The following is a 16859-nucleotide window of genomic DNA, read 5'->3' on the forward strand; positions in this document are numbered from 1 at the left end:
TTGCAGTATGTAAGTACTGTATATACAGACATTCAATACTATATAATATTGAATATAATACTGTACTTGCAGTACATACAGTATACTTTAAATTCACATTACTTGTGATTTCTATACATTTTATGTAATGGCAAAATGTGTTTACTGTGTTACAATATACTTTTTCTGTAACCTCATGTTCTGGATGTTGTGTTTTCCATTTTTTAATGTAGTGTCTAATGAATGATCTGTAGTGTTTATATATTGTTTAATGTGTGTATGATCTGAAAGCTTTGTTTGATTTTGCCATAAGAGTCAGAAGTTTTGTGAAATTAGTTTGAAGATTGGATTTGTGTTTAATGTTTTGAGAAAATGAGTGATGGTTTCAAGAAATGTGTTTTGGCAATTGTGAAATACTGTAAAGGTGATAGAGAGGATTTTTTTCGTCGACTGAGAATCCAAAGACTGTTAGTGAGTTTTTGAAATGAGCGCATGCGTAAGAACAACCCCCCTCCTTCACAGCTCATTTCAAAGGAACGCCTCCCAAAATTCGTGCACGAGTATTGGAACACGAGTGTTTACCACCGGCATTCGCTGTGTTGTGTTAGTGGATTCATTATGTCGGACTCACCGCAGGTAACTCATAATCTGCAGTTGTTACTCCTGTCTCCTGACAAAAACATTGCATGCGGCGCCTGTGGAGTGTGGAAAGTTACTGGAGCGCGCAACCGCGCTCGTCTCTCACAAGGAACTTCATAGCAGTGATTGACAAGCCAGAGGCCCAATCGTTTACGCGATGATCGCGTAAATGATTGGCTGATGTTTTTAAGGCCCTACCTCATGCACAGATGATGTTTATTAATATTATTACTTTCATAAAGTGAACCCTTGTACATAAACATTATATAGGAATTACCGTGATCTCATGAGAATACGTGTGTATTTTTACATAAAATGTGGTTTAACCACACGTACGTTTTCATACACACAAAAACATACAACACTGACGTATTTAGAGGACTAAAACGTAAAAATACTTACGTATTACAGTTTTTCTTGATTGTTTACACACATTTTCTGAAAGCATGCCTCATACTCTCAGAACTCTACACACAAATCAAAAAAACACACACACAATGGGCAAAACCCCTCAATTCTCCTGCAAAATGAAACTTTACATTCAAAACAATGTTCTTTCTTCTCAAAATGGTATTTTATTTTCAAATGACACACACAAACCATCATATGAATAGACATTTATAAGAACCAGTTGAACACTGATGTGCTCTATGTAAAACACTATGATGAATGGAAAACACTTCTCCATTCATCATAATGACTTTGGTCTTTATTTGGTTCAGTGTTACACTTACTACAGACAGTACATACATAAGTGTGTTGTAAAATATTTGTAGTATATATATATATATATATATATATATATATAATAGTTTTTATAGTCAGAACACACAAATACACGGTAACAAATATATTTTATTTTTCCAACAAAAATAATGTACAGTGCACATCCCAACCAACGCAAAGTTGCACATACAGTACAAAACAACAGAAGAATTTCCTGTATACAGTTACAGTAAAAAAAAAACTATGCTGCTCTGCCTCTGTTTCCATTGTTGGCATCCATTGCTCCAAAACAGAAGAGCTCACCTGTTGCCCTTTTATGCTAAAGCTCTGTTTGCTAATTGTAAAAAAGTGTGACAGGTGTTTGTCCATGTGATGAGTCAGTGTGCATATTTGAATGGCAGTGTGTTCCTTGTGAAAACAAGAGATTTTTCTGCCCGAAAATTGTGCCAAATGCAGAGAATTGTGTGTAGTGTTTTGAAAAAAGTGTGTTTTAGAACTGCAATGTGAGTGTAAAGCAGGAATTGTGCTTGTAGTTTAGCAGAATTGGTTCAGGGGGTTGGTGCATGAGTTACATGTTGTGGTCATTGTGTCTCAAGTACCAATATTTGTGTGTAAACAATTGAGAAAAACTGTAACAGCAATAATAAATCATGTAACGTAAAGTTTGAATGTAAATGAATTCCCCTGTAATAAAATCATGGGATTAATGTTTTAAATCTGTTGTATGTATTCAATTGTCATATCAAAACGTTATGTTTTCAGTCACATTTTTTGAATGCAGTTTACTCATCTACTTAATATGAAATAACATTTCTGTTCGTGACTTGTAATTGTAACCCACACCAACTCCCGAGTGTGTTGGAATAAAGGTTCTTTACTGTGCTTAAAGGTGATAAAGAGGATCTTTTCGTCGACTGAGAAACCAAAGACTGTTACTGAGTTTTTGAAATGAGCGCATGCGTAAGAACAACCCCCCTCCTTCACAGCTCGTTTAGAGGGAACGCCTCCTAAAACTCGTGCACGAGTATTGGAACACGAGTGTTTACCACCGGCATTCGCTGTGTCGTGTTAGTGGATTCATTATGTCGGACTCACCGCAGGTAATTCATAATCTGCAGTTGTTACTCCTGTCTCCTGACAAAAACATTGCATGCGGCGCCTGTGGAGTGTGGAAAGTTACTGGAGCGCGCAGCCGTGCTTGTCTCACACAAGAAACTTCATAGCAGTGATTGACAAGCCAGAGCCCCAATCGTTTACGCGATGATCGCGTAAACGATTGGCTGATGTTTTTAAGGCCCTACCTCGTGCACAGATGATGTATATTAATAATATTCCTTTCAGTGCACCTAATAAATAGTCTTTTATCAGTTAGTAAAGACAGTTTCAAGTAATATTGCAAAAATGTATAAAACAAAACATCCTCTTTAGCACCTTTAACACTGAAATTACAAAACATGAACAGCACATGAGATTCCGATGCTCACGCACGCACATGGCAACATATTACAACAAATGCGCATGCGCCTATCACCCATGACCCTTAGCTGTTAATGTGCACCTATCAGAACTTGTCTACGCATTATTATGCAATTAATTATTCCTTTACACCTCTGACAATAACATTATATACAATAATAGACATGGGAAAACATGAAATGAAATAATAATTACAGGTGGTGAGGGGGGGGGGTCTCATATTATGCACTATATTCTTTACCATCTTACATAATATTTAGTTTGTTTGCTGTGAGACAGAAGGCGTTTTCTTCTGCAGCGACTGACAAAACAACCATAAGATACATCAAAACACAACATACATTCACAAATCACACCCATTTTATTTGTTTGCTGTATACTTTAGAATCCATATGTTTGTAAGGAACAGATCCAAATGCAGCCCTTTATCCATCAATCTTCATCTTCATTCTCAGCAGCAGCGACCGTCACAGTCAAAGCTCGCGCTCGTTATAATTTAAATTTGAAAGTAGCGCCACCCTCGAGAAGCGTTACGACATGGTTTACGGCACTGTTATCGAACGCTCGTTGGCTCTCACATAGACATATATACGTAGACGCCTCATGACGTGCTGGAGCGTGATCCAGCGTCGCCGCCATATTGGTTGGGTCTCTCCACTCAACGCTAGCACCAAAGTCAATCGGAGTCAACGGAGAGCGAGCAATTATGCCCGTATTTTGTGCAGTTTACGGTTGCAATAACCGACGTAGTATTGATACCAGATCGCATGGGATTACATTTCACAAGTAAGATTGAACAATGATTTAGGTTATTTTACTATTTATAAAATTATAAATGAGTGAGTGAGTGTGAGTGAGTGTGAGTGTGTGTGTGTGAGAGAGAGAAAAATAAATTCAAATTAACAATCAAACTTGTTTCTTTATTAAAATATAAAATTCATTCATTTATACCATGGGCATCGGAAGCAAAAAAAAAATGTGGGTGGGTCCTCCCTCCAAATTTTATTTATGCAATTATATATATATATATATATATATATATATATATATATATATATATATAAATTAGATAGATAGATAGATAGATAGATAAAATGCCAATCAATCGGTAGTTATTGATTTTTTTTTTTAATAGTACGAGACACAAACCTTTGCATTCAATTGCGTTTTTGCTCCATTTATTTTCACACATTAGTGCATACAAAGAAATACACGATTACCTTTGATTTCGTTAGATAGAAAATAAGCAGGGCCGTACGCAGGGTTTTATATTTACCGAGGTCACAAAAAGTATTATGCTAGGGGGGTTCGGGGGCATGGTCCCCCGAGAAAATTTTGATTTCCTTGGTGTACATATATGCATTTTAAGACATTTTAAGGTCAACAAATTGGATAACAATAGCTTTAAAACCATGTCAACAAATACATACATGCACGCAGTTTTGAGGCAGCTTTAATCGCATGTTTGGTAATTCCATGACTTAATTTACCTCAGAATAATGATGGCGCATGCCGTAGTTTCTTTAGCGCTTTAGTTAAACTATAATAAAGTAATATGCAGCGCGCGCCGGCGCATTTGCGCGAGCAATTCTTGAGTTCACGCTTCGAGCACAGTAGGCTATAGCCTAACGGCTGATTGGAGTTTTACTGACATAGCCTGACAACATCTCATCTGACCACAGTTCACTGTTGTTCAGCTGAAGCTACCTTTTCCGCGCTCGTTTGACTTGCGCCTGGCGCTGAGGCGAAGGTGGAATGCGCGTCTGAAAAGTGTCCTGTTTGTTGTGGTCGTAAAGAAACATTTCTTTATAAACGCAGCGTTTTACTTTAAATATTTTATAAATAAATATTTTTATTTTTGGTATTTTTTATGCTCTGTTGGTGGTTTGTGGAGTAGCATCACCTTAGGGGGATTAGACAAATGCTGAATTAGAGACGGTAAAAGTGAGTGGGTCCAATATCATTGGTCTTAAAAAGTGGGTGGGTCTTGTCCCACCCACATACAATGGCTCCGACGCCCATGATTTATAGACCAATTTGGTGTTTGCAAACAGCGATGACGTTTTTTATGGGCGGAGCCTACCTGGTTGCAGAAAATGACAGTTGAGCAGTAGCAGTCTATGGAAGCCACGAAATAAAAGAATAAAAAAAAGTTAATTTCGAGTTTATATCTCACAATTCTGACTTTTATTTCTCGCAAACCTGAGTTTATATCTCACATTTCTTACAAAGAAAAACAGAATTGTGAGATATGCTCGTTATCCTGTAACTCGTTATACTCGTTTTCTGAATTGCAATTTATCCCGCAATTCTGACTTTTTTCCCCTCAGAATTGTGAAATAAACTCACAATTGCGAGTTATAATGGCCGAACTGGGAGTCATAAACACGCAAATGCAAGAAAAAAAGTCAGAATTGTGAAATAAAAATTTTATAGACTATGTTTAAAAGTTATCTATGTAAAATGTTATAGGTTTAAATATTATTTCATGCTGTAACTGCTATGTATGTATGTCCTCTGAACTGCATATGTGAATATTGTAATAATATGTAAACTTACTGTTTACATCAAATTCCTGCTTTAATAGTAGACTAATCCTTGCAGGTGTCATCAGTGCAGTCTGTGAAACGTCTCCATTTAGCTTCAAAGGACGTTTTCAACGATGGTTTTTCTTTAAAAATGAAGACTATATTTTTTTGCATTCCGATTCCAACATCCAGAGGCACAACAAAACGTTTTTCTCTTATTCTGTGGATTTTGCACATTTTCCTCCAATTGCTACCGCTATTTTTCTGCAACCACTATGCGCGCGCAGCTGCAAGTGACGTAATTGTGACGTCTGCTCTAAAGAGGTCTATACATTTATCAATATGCCATTGTGTGTGTGTGTGTGTGTGAGAGAGAGAGATAAATAAATTCAAATGAACAATCAAACTTGTTTCTTTATTAAAATATAAAATTCATTCATTTATACATTTATCAATATATGCCATAGCCTACCATATGTCTTTGTTAAAGAGCGTAATACAAAGTCTTTCAACATGAAAGCAGAATTTTTCAATGTGTGACAGCGTCCTGTATCATAACTAAGTCTCTGCCGTTTGTAACAAACCAAACCGTGTGAAAATCCGGTAAAAACTCGGGGAGTTATGATTATTGTAGTTGAGGATACATCTTCCTCAGTAGAAATAAATGCGGGGGGCGGCGCATTGGGGACCCATCCAAGATGGCGCCGCGCTGATACGTCCGCTCCAATAGGCAGCGTCAGTCTATGAGGCGTCTACGTATATTATGTCTATGGGCTCTCACCTGCTTCGTCACAGATTGCGACATGCCGTGTTTCAGTGGATTGACATTTGAATGAGTGCACATGGAGTTTTAATAAATGTTTATGGGTTACTTAGGTTTAAAGGTAGGTGTAGGATTAGCAGCTTAAAATATCGTTTTGATGTTATATTTTTAATAAAATTATCATTTTCATTTACAAAAATGTACGTTTTGTCTTTGAAAGTTACATATGCTCTTACCAGGTGTAACTTACACATTAACTGGTATAGGCTACTGGTAACTAACTGGTATAGTCACTAGTACGTTCAGAGTAAGTACATGGAAATAGGACTGTAAAATAAAGTGAACCCTTGTACATAAACATTACATAGGAATTACCAGCTCTTACCAGGTGTAACTTACACATTAACTAACTGGTATATTCACTAGTACGTTCATAATAAGTACATGGAAATAGGACTGTAAAATAAAGTGCATCCTTGTACATAAACATTACATAGGAATTACCAGCTCTTTAACCTTTGCAGTAATAAGCTTAAGCATTTTAAACAATTAGTAAGTACAGTAATGTGTCTTACAAGTTACCATAAATAAGTGCCTGTTATTACCCACACTTGTCTGTAAGTACAAAATATTTACCATGCACGTACTATTAGTAAGTACAGTAATGTGTCTGTTACCATATACGGACACTATAAGTAAGCACCTGTTATTACCCAACACTTGTCTATAGGTACAAAGTAGTTACCATGTATGTACCATTGGAAAGTAAAGCAGTGTTTCTTATTAGTTCCCATGTACATACATGTCAGGTAAGTACCTTGTGTTACCACTCTTTTACCTGTATGTACAATATAATTACTATATATGTACCAGGAAAGTACACGTACTGTAAAATAAAGTGCTACCGAGATTTCAAGTTCATGTTAAAATCCTTTACACATATATAAAGCAATATCACATGAGCAAGATGTTTTTTCTGAATATCAGACCAACATCAAGATTGTGAATGTGATATTGGTCTTACTGTATGAAACTGTTTAATAAACAAAAAAAATATTATTCAGTAACTGAGTTTGATAGTAATTTACAATTCTGCAAGTTACTTTGTCTGTTTTTGTTCAGCTAACTGAAATATTTACAAATGAATCACAGTAGAATAAAGTGTCTCTGAACAACAGGCTGCTTCAGAAATCACATGCTCTCTTGAGTAGGTACTTATTTTGAATAGTGAGTAATTACTTTGTTCACAAATCTTCTCCTGTGGCCTCATGGGATAGTAAAGTGTCAGTCATATTCACACTTTCTCGCCAGAAGTAGTAGGTCATCCGGGTAAAATTCAGTAGGTCATACTGTAAATTCAGAAATACTTATTTTGTCACATACAGTTTTTCACCTGTGTCTACCCAGTTTTCATTTTCAACCAAAATCCAATGTCTGACTGATGTTGGAGTCTACATCCTGTGCCTGCTGGGTAAAGGAGGAGATGGAGTGATGTAAGCAGTTATGATTGACAGGTGATGAACATGTACAACCCAACTTCTGTTTACAGCTAAAAGTGTTAAAAATTTGTGATCATGTTTTGATTTACAGTTATCTAAAGAAAGCTTTCTGAGAGAATCTCTTTGTATTTGTTGTGTGAGTGTCTGTTGTTGAGTGTGTGTGAAAGTGTTTGAACACACTGTTAAAAAAAAAGGTACAGTTCTGTCACTGGAGCGGTAAAGAGAAGATTTTTGTTATAAGAACGTTCAGTGAGGCGTGTCTGAACTGAACTGAACTGTTGATCAGGACTACAACTAAAACAGCAGCTGATATAAAACTCTTACTGTCTGCAGTATATAGTATGAATACAGTGTATAGTGTACAAATGACATGTTAGGATGAGATACTCAAATCAAATAACCATGGAGAATTATGAAAATTAACATCTATTATTTATAAAAGGCGGCAACTGAAATCACTCAGATCTCAATCGTGTGACTGATCTATAAGAGCACAAAATCGCTTTCTGACCTCTATAATTATTAAGAGTGGCAGATTAATTTAGATGATTTTATTTCAGATGTTTGTGTGACGATGTTGTTTCAGATCCTCCTTTGAGCAGCTGCAGTATCAGTTCAGTCACTGTGACTCTGACTGACGGAGGTTTTTGTACGACTCTTTATCACTGTGTGAACACCAAGCTAGTGGTGACGTGGAAACTCTGACAGTAATAATGTCCAGCATCTTCAGTCTGGACTCCACTGATGGTCAGAGTGAAATCACTGTTAGATCCACTGCCACTGAATCTAGATGGAGTTCCTGACTGGAGGTGGTTTGCTTTATAAATCAGGAGTTTATGAGCTGTAGGTTTCTGCAAGTACCAAGCTAAAAAATCATGCCCCGAAATATGACCTCTGCGCACATCTGTGCTGGTTTTACAGTTGATGTTCACAGTTTGTCCTGGTTGAGCTGCTGTCATTGAGGGACTCTGAGTGACGGTGATCTGTCCTCTACACTCTGAAACACACAACAAGAAGAAAATCAACTCAAAACTTTGACAATATACTTGAAGAAATGAATTGATATCAAACTTGTGCTCCACAAACCTTGAGCAAACGCTGTGAGAGTCCAGATGAAGATGATGATGAAGGTCATGTTGATGAAGATTGTTGTGTGTGTCAGTGATGAAGTGTTAAACTCACAGCACTATAAACACTCTCAGAGCACTGAAGCATCTGATCAATATGCAAATGAACTCATTCTGTATTTAAATGAGGCTCTAAATGAAGGTTCAGGAGGAGCTCGTTCATCTCATCCTGTCAATCACAACATCAAATATGTATCATGTAATCATCAATACCAATACTGTGAACTTTAAAAATGTAGCATAAAATTTAGAACAATTCAAACCACATGTGAAAAAACAGTGAAAATGAAATGTAGTGAAACTTATCATCATCTAATCAAAATCACATGAGCAAAAGTGCTTTAGTGATCATCAGTTCGACTGTAATTCGGCTGCAGGTACGAGACCGCAGGTGATCACAGCTGTACTGATGACAGAAACCCTTCAACAGTTTTATTCATGTTATCTTGCACTACATCACTGTGCCACTAGAGGGTGGTGTGAACAGACAGACACACTGATGAACAGGAACAGACGAGGTGAATAATAATGAGTTAATGCAGTGATGAATTTATTCGATGGGGCCCCAGTGTGTATTTAAACAGTTAAACACTATATATTATAGCACTATAGCAATTCGCCACCCAAAGTGACAAACAGGTACTGTATCCTGGCCGTAACAGGTTATATGGCCAATGTAAGACAAACTCTTGGTCTTTAGACAGCTTTAATGCACATGAACATCCTCTAGCATAATAGGATTAACTTGTAGCTTGAATTGTTATTGGGATCTTTTACAGCTCAGAAACTTCAATCCAGAAACACTTTGAATCGTGTAGTAGACGGTACAGCAATGGCCATGTGTCTTTTCAAATAAAATATGAGTCTTTAAGTATCTCTTTATGGAAGTATTATTCTGTGTACTATATTAAAATAGACAGATAATATTGTCTCTTTCCTTCAGTTGAACGGCAATACATTCAGTCACGTCTGGCAACAACAAATATGTTTTCAATAGTATAGTATAAAATGAATATTAATATAAAAATGAATGATATGTAAGTATTTTGGATTAAGGTTTTTTTTGCGAATTAATTATATTGAGCTTTATTAAACTTTATGAAACTGTAATGAATTTAGTCCTATATGCCTTTTTTATACTACAAGTCAATCTATTGAACCATTTACAGACTTTCATAAAGAGATCTGAAAGGAATTTGTTGTCCTGTGGCTCCCTCTGGTGGACAGCATTAGTATTATGACCTTCATCTCTGAATCCCATTCATATAAATGACTGATTTAAAAAAAAGTTCCTGAATCTCCTCATGTTTACTCAGAAAGTCTTGTTGTCCATGTGTATGAAGTTCTGTGAATTTTGGATTCAAACATTCAAACTGATGGAAACTGATAGAAAAATAGATTTCTTCTCCTGTGGTTCCCTCTAGTGGACAACATTAGTACAACATGTTGTAGTCTGTCAGCCATTTTGAGTTGCCAAAAACTTTTTTTTCGATCTTCTAAACCACTTGACCGATTCACATGAAATTTTGCATGTCATCTATAGACACTAATGACAAAAGTTATCAAAAGGATTTTAATTAGTTAAAGCGTTTAGAAGATCAGTTCATTTAGCCATGGCTCAATACACTTATGAAACTATATCTTCTCAACAATCTGATGAATCCAAATTCTGTTGATCACTTGTTTGATGTCTTCAGGGTATCTAGATGATACACAGATAAATTTGGGGTTAAATAGACAAATGGTCTAGGATGAACCCTTCAGTGTTTGGATCTCTGATAATCTCACCTGTGCTCGATATTCTCAGTCGTCTGAAGCTCTAAAATGATGTTATTGACTTCAAATCTTCTCATCTGCTGCAGCCCTCATATTTGTGAATGAACTTATTCAGTGTTTCTAGCACAAATCACTGTGACTCTGACTGACGGAGGTTTTTGACTCTTTATCACTGAACCAGGATAGAGGTTGATGATCCCAACTCTGATAGACGTCAGGACTGCTTTTACAGGACATGGTGAATGTGTTTCCTAGATGAACAGATTTCACTGCAGGCGTCTGAGTCGCTTCACCAACTGATTTATTATTATTTATAATGTTTCCTGAGGTGCACTTATAATGTTAATATGATTTCTACATCAAATAATTGTCATAATTTAGAAATAAATGGCTATTTCCACTCTGATTTTAGCGCTCTGATTGTTTACATGTGGAAACTTCTTGAATACTATCACTACATTTTTACTATTACAGCTGTCTAAATGAACGAATGGTGAAAAGTCACAGGGAAGGTTGATTATTGCCTGTTGATGGTGTGAATTATATTTAGATCTGCTTTCACCATAACTTCATCACAGAGATTGAGGGAAGGTTGCAGTGATGAGAAACTGAGCAGATGACAGACTAAGATTAGGAAGAAAAAATAATAAAAGTACATGATCAAAAATATCAATCTTTAAAATATTGAGTGAGTGGAAATGAGGATAAATAAAAATTATGATAACATCAAAATAATTTCTATCTATCTGAAGAAATACTGATGAAGCTCAACAAAGCTGATATTAAGATCATATTTGTGTTTCTGCACTGTTGAGTGTGTGTGAAAGTGTGTGAGCAGCTGCAGTATCAGTTCAGTCACTGTGACTCTGACTGACGGAGGTTTTTGTACGACTCTTTATCACTGTGTGAACACATAACCACTGATGTAGTGTTCACTCTGACAGTAATAATGTCCAGCATCTTCAGTCTGGACTCCACTGATGGTCAGAGTGAAATCACTGTTAGATCCACTGCCACTGAATCTAGATGGAGTTCCTGACTGGAGGGTGTTTGTTCTATAAATCAGGAGTTTAGGAGCTTCTCCAGGTTTCTGTAAGTACCAGGCAACACATGGTGGACTGCAGCCTGGAGCTGTACTGAATTTACAACTCATCTCAACATTTTCTTCTGGTTTAACAGTTTTCACTGCAGGAGTTTGAGTCACTGTGATCTGAGCTCTACATCCTGAAAAACAAATCATTTATCAGTCATTAAAATATATATTATTTTTCACATTTTAAAATTGTGTTAAAATTATATAAATTAACTTGTTCCAAAGACATGCTGTTCACCTTGTAGTATAAAGCAGTATAAGAGCGTCCAGATGATGATGAAGGTCATGTTGATGAAGATTGTTGTGTGTGTCAGTGATGAAGTGTTAAACTCACAGCACTATAAACACTCTCAGAGCACTGAAGCATCTGATCAATATGCAAATGAACTCCAGATCATTTACCTGAAGACAGATACTCAAAAAAAAAGAAAAAAAAAAAGCATTTTTTTAGAGTATAGGACAGGTTCTTGTTTGTAAAACTGATGCACAATGACCTGAAAAGTTGTTTTTTTCTCAGTCCAAATTTTCTTTTTTTCAACTTGTTAAAACAAAAGAAAAAAATATTTATAATTTTATATTCAAAACCCCAGTGTTTTGAATGGTGTAACTTAAATGCCTCTGATTGGCCACAGTATTCAAGAAATCATCAGTGATTGGCTACATTGTTCAGCGCTGCAACAACACCTTCTCTCTCCACACTCTCCAGACTGGAAACACAAATACACACTGACGCATCGCGTTTGCAAAATCTTTTTGTCCTGTTTTGTACCCTCTAGCACCCCTGTAGAACCGGGTCTGATCGGATCAGTCGCACTGGTGCTTCTAAACACTTTTTCACAGTCGCATTGTAGAGCCCTGCCATTGGTATCGTGGTTTATTGTAAAAGTTTTTTTTCAGTCATTCAGAACAAAAGTGGCAGACACGTTACGTTCTTGTTCAGATGACATTTTCCGGTGAAACTTCTTATTTTGAACAAACTTCCAAGATGTCGAATCTGTAATTGTGAAGTAAGTGAAGATCCACACTGGTGCGGTGACTGACAGCCACACAAACACCTCAAAACATTAGATTCGTCCGCGCTGAGGAGCCGTGCCGACGCACAACCCATGTGAGGAAGATCATTCCACAAATAACTGCAATTGCAGGTTTCAAACAGAGATGGAGACAAAGAGACAAACTTACAGACTGCAGCTTTAATAATTAATCAGCATATTTACCAGAATGTGAAATGAATTCTGAACATTTTCTCTTTTCATGTGTAGGAGTTTGTGAGCATTAATGTGTTGAAGGAATAATGATGGGATTTTCTTTGACTGTTTTCTTCATGTTGTTTCTCTCGCTGTTGGAGAATTTCTCCTAGTTTTCTCTTGAATCCTTAATGGAAAGCCACTGGTAACTGATTTCTCTGTGCTTCTCTCAGGCGTCACTCCTCCTAAAGTGAGCGTCCTGCCGCCCTCCAGCGCAGAGATCTCCTCTCTGAACACAGCGACACTGGTGTGTGTGGCCAACAAGGGCTTCCCGTCAGACTGGAGCCTGAGCTGAAGGTGGACGGGAGCAGCAGGTCTCAGGAGAGCAGCGCTGGGCTCCTGGAGAAGGACGGTCTGTACAGCTGGAGCAGCAGCCTGACTCTCTCTGAGGAGGAGTGGATGAAGAGCGTCTCGGTGAGCTGTGAGGACACACGGAGCGGCCAGTCTGCGTCCACTGGAGACACTGTGAGGAGACAGCAGTGTTCAGAGTAGATCTGCTGACTATATGTGTGCTTTTACAGTCTTCATTTTATTACAATTCAGTCAATAAAACATAATTGTAACATTATGTCCTTTTTTGTGTCATTTTTGTTTCGGCTCTTTCATTGGATCAGGGCTTTAGCTCATATTTTATAAATAAACTTCACTCAATGGAGCATGAAAACACCTGCAGATACATGATAAACGAGATCTGCTCAATTCTCAGAGGAACACAATCACAAATGTGATGCAAATGAGTTTAACTCCACTCAGTTTCACTGTTTGACTTGATATTCTGAGCCATATATATATGAAATAAAATAAAATTATATGATGTCAAGAGGATTGGAGCAATAATTAAATTAATAAGGGAAAAAAGGAGTTGATTTCCTGCCTTCAGAGACTGACTATAGCGTGAACCAATAACATTTCAGTGCGGCTGTGAAGGATCATTTCATTGGTTGATCTTCAGAACGAACATGCAGCCTCTTCATTGGGACAGAGCCATCAAATATGCTTGTTTCTTTCCTGAATGATTCAGTGTTTTGAACAAATCAGTTGATTAATAATTCATTGATTCACTCATAAAGTCAGTCTCTTGTCTCCATCTACTGGCGTAACGATGTAACTTGCAGAAAGAGTCTGTAAATCACCAGCACTAATGCTGCAGGTAAACACATCTGTCGTGTCCATGATGGAGGATCTGTTTCTGTCACAAGACTCGACTATGAACATCAGGACTTCTGAAATGAATTAAAATGGACATAAAGGTGGAGATGGAGTGATGGAGGGACGCAGGAAGAATATTCTCACTGGAGTGACGTAAGCTGCTGTTTATATATGCTGCTCTTGTGTTATGATTGACAGCTGAAGATGAATGAACATACATGATTCTGTTTACAACTACATTTGCTGAAGTTTGTGATTGTGTTCAGTTTACAGTGATCTAAAGAAACCTTTCTGAGAGAATCTCTTTATGATTTAGAGTGTCTGTTGTTGAGTGTGTGTGAAAGTGTGTGAAAGTGTGTGAAAGTGTGTGAGCAGCTGCAGTATCAGTTCAGTGACTCTGACTGACGGAGGTTTTTGTACGACTCTTTATCACTGTGTGAACGTAAGATCACCCTCACAAGCACCATCAGAATCTGTTCTGCAATGGAAACTCTGACAGTAATAATGTCCAGCATCTTCAGTCTGGACTCCACTGATGGTCAGAGTGAAATCACTGTTAGATCCACTGCCACTGAATCTAGATGGAGTTCCTGACTGGAGGGTGTTGGCCCAATAAATCAGGAGTTTAGGAGCTTCTCCAGGTTTCTGTAAGTACCAGCTGAACAAGTATAAAGTCCCAACACTGGTCACATCTGTGCTGGTTTTACAGTTGATGTTCACAGTTTGTCCTGGTTGAGCTGCTGTCATTGAGGGACTCTGAGTGACGGTGATCTGTCCTCTACACTCTGAAACCCACAACAAGAAGAAAATCAACTCAAAACTTTGACAATATACTTGAAGAAATGAATTGATATCAAACTTGTGCTCCACAAACCTTGAGCAAACGCTGTGAGAGTCCAGATGAAGATGATGATGAAGGTCATGTTGATGAAGATTGTTGTGTGTGTCAGTGATGAAGTGTTAAACTCACAGCACTATAAACACTCTCAGAGCACTGAAGCATCTGATCAATATGCAAATGAACTCATTCTGTATTTAAATGAGGCTCTAAATGAAGGTTCAGGAGGAGCTCGTTCATCTCATCCTGTCAATCACAACATCAAATATAAGTGTGAACTTTGAAAACTTAGCTGAATATTAAAAAATAATGATGTGCATTGATAAATCATTTATAATAAATACTGCAACATTTCATAACAAAACAAGAATTGTCCATTTTGATTTCACGATGACTTTAAGCACAGAGAGGTGAATTATGTATTTGTCTTTCTCTGTATCTGAATGGCTTTTGTTGGACTGAAGATTGTTGTCAGCAGACGGTGGTCTGTAAGTGTTGTAAACTCTCACCCGTACAGATATTGGTAGAAATTCAGTACTTTCTTGTGTAATTTCTTGCTAACACTGATGCAAGGTTAGTGATAAATCGACTGTAATAGTTTACAAGTCTCAGAAATGAATGAAGTTGAATGACGTCCTTTGGTGCAGACACATCCACGATTGTCCTGATCTTTTCTGGTGTCTTATGAAGATCCTGAGCATGAATGATGTCCCCAAATACTGCAGCAAATCTTTAAAGAATTCACATTTCTCGTGTTGGACACACAGCCCAAACTCATCCAGACGACTGAGGACTGCGTCTACATTCTTGAGATGTCACTAGATAGCAATGAACATTGGGAAGGCCTTGTAAAATCTGATCCATGGCCCTTTGAAAAATTGCAGGAGCCAAAGCAATACCAAATGGTAATCGATTGTAACAGAAGAGCCCCTTTGACGTGGAGATAGTGAGGCATTTGTGTGAATGTTTCTGCCAAGGGCACTTGTAAGTATGCACTGGAGAGGTTCAGTTTGGTGAAGCGTTGACCCTCTGCTAATGATGTGAATAAATCCTCTATTCGTGGAATCAGGTAACGTTCAACACAAAGGCCCGGATTCACTGTTACCTTCAAATCTCCACAAATCCTCACATCTCCATTCTTTTTAACAACTGGCTCGATCAGCTGCGGTTGACTCTGGTTATGACACCTAAATCTTTCTGCAATCATGATCAGTTTCTGAGAGAAATGTTATTTCAAAACAGTTATCCGGAGCAATTAAGCTTCACAGCAGTCCTTATGAACCCATTACACTCATCAACACCGCAACTCGTTTCTCATTTGCAATGTCATTTGCAGAAACAAACTGTTCAAACCTTTCTATGTAGGTAGCTCTGTGTTCAGCTTACTCATCAAAGGCATCCATATGACCAATAAACAACCATTTCATTGGGTTGTTGTTCCATGTGTTCACTACATTCATCAGATCTGCCGTATTCAGTAGCCAGTTCTCCATCTTTGCATTAAATCATGAGTTCGCCAGTATGTTATATATTTATCCTTTTATATAACATGAACGTTATGCTGAGACGAGTGCCGTGTTAATTCACTTTTGTTTACTGGGTCTTCTTTTGTTACTTCAACACAACATACAAAGCAGTGAACTAGAGCACCCTCTGGTGCACAGAAACATTAAGGTCATATATTACAAATAATAAATTCATTATAGGCCCTGTCCCAAATGGCGCACTTCATGTGGACTTTCGGTCTCGTGGACTTAAAGCTGCTGTAGGGAGTTTTTAGAAAACGTTGACTTAGCCTGAAAATTTGAACAAGCACAACTCACAGGTCACTCCCCCTTGCTCTGTGCTGCGCTACAGCCCTCCCTCCACAGCTCCTCCCCCATCACAACGGAGCCTGCCGTGAACGCGCAGGCTAGTAAGGCGGATAAACAGTTGTGGCACATTCACTGGTACAGACAAAACATCAACAATATGATTTACACTGACTATGGCCTGCCCATACTTTGACTACAAACTTGG

General features: G+C 37.7%; 1 gene segment (V, D, J or C); it reads right to left on the bottom strand.

Moving 5' to 3' along the window:
- Positions 1-11453: 11453 nt before the first annotated feature.
- Positions 11454-11987, bottom strand: LOC125277418 (the record flags this gene model as incomplete). The annotated part of the segment is given in 2 exon segments: positions 11454-11737; positions 11845-11987. Coding segments are annotated over 2 exon segments (333 nt in total), but the record flags the coding sequence as incomplete, so codon positions are not given.
- Positions 11988-16859: the final 4872 nt, after the last annotated feature.

This window comes from Megalobrama amblycephala, linkage group LG10 (assembly GCF_018812025.1).
Source record: "Megalobrama amblycephala isolate DHTTF-2021 linkage group LG10, ASM1881202v1, whole genome shotgun sequence".
Taxonomy (NCBI): Eukaryota; Metazoa; Chordata; class Actinopteri; order Cypriniformes; family Xenocyprididae; genus Megalobrama; species Megalobrama amblycephala.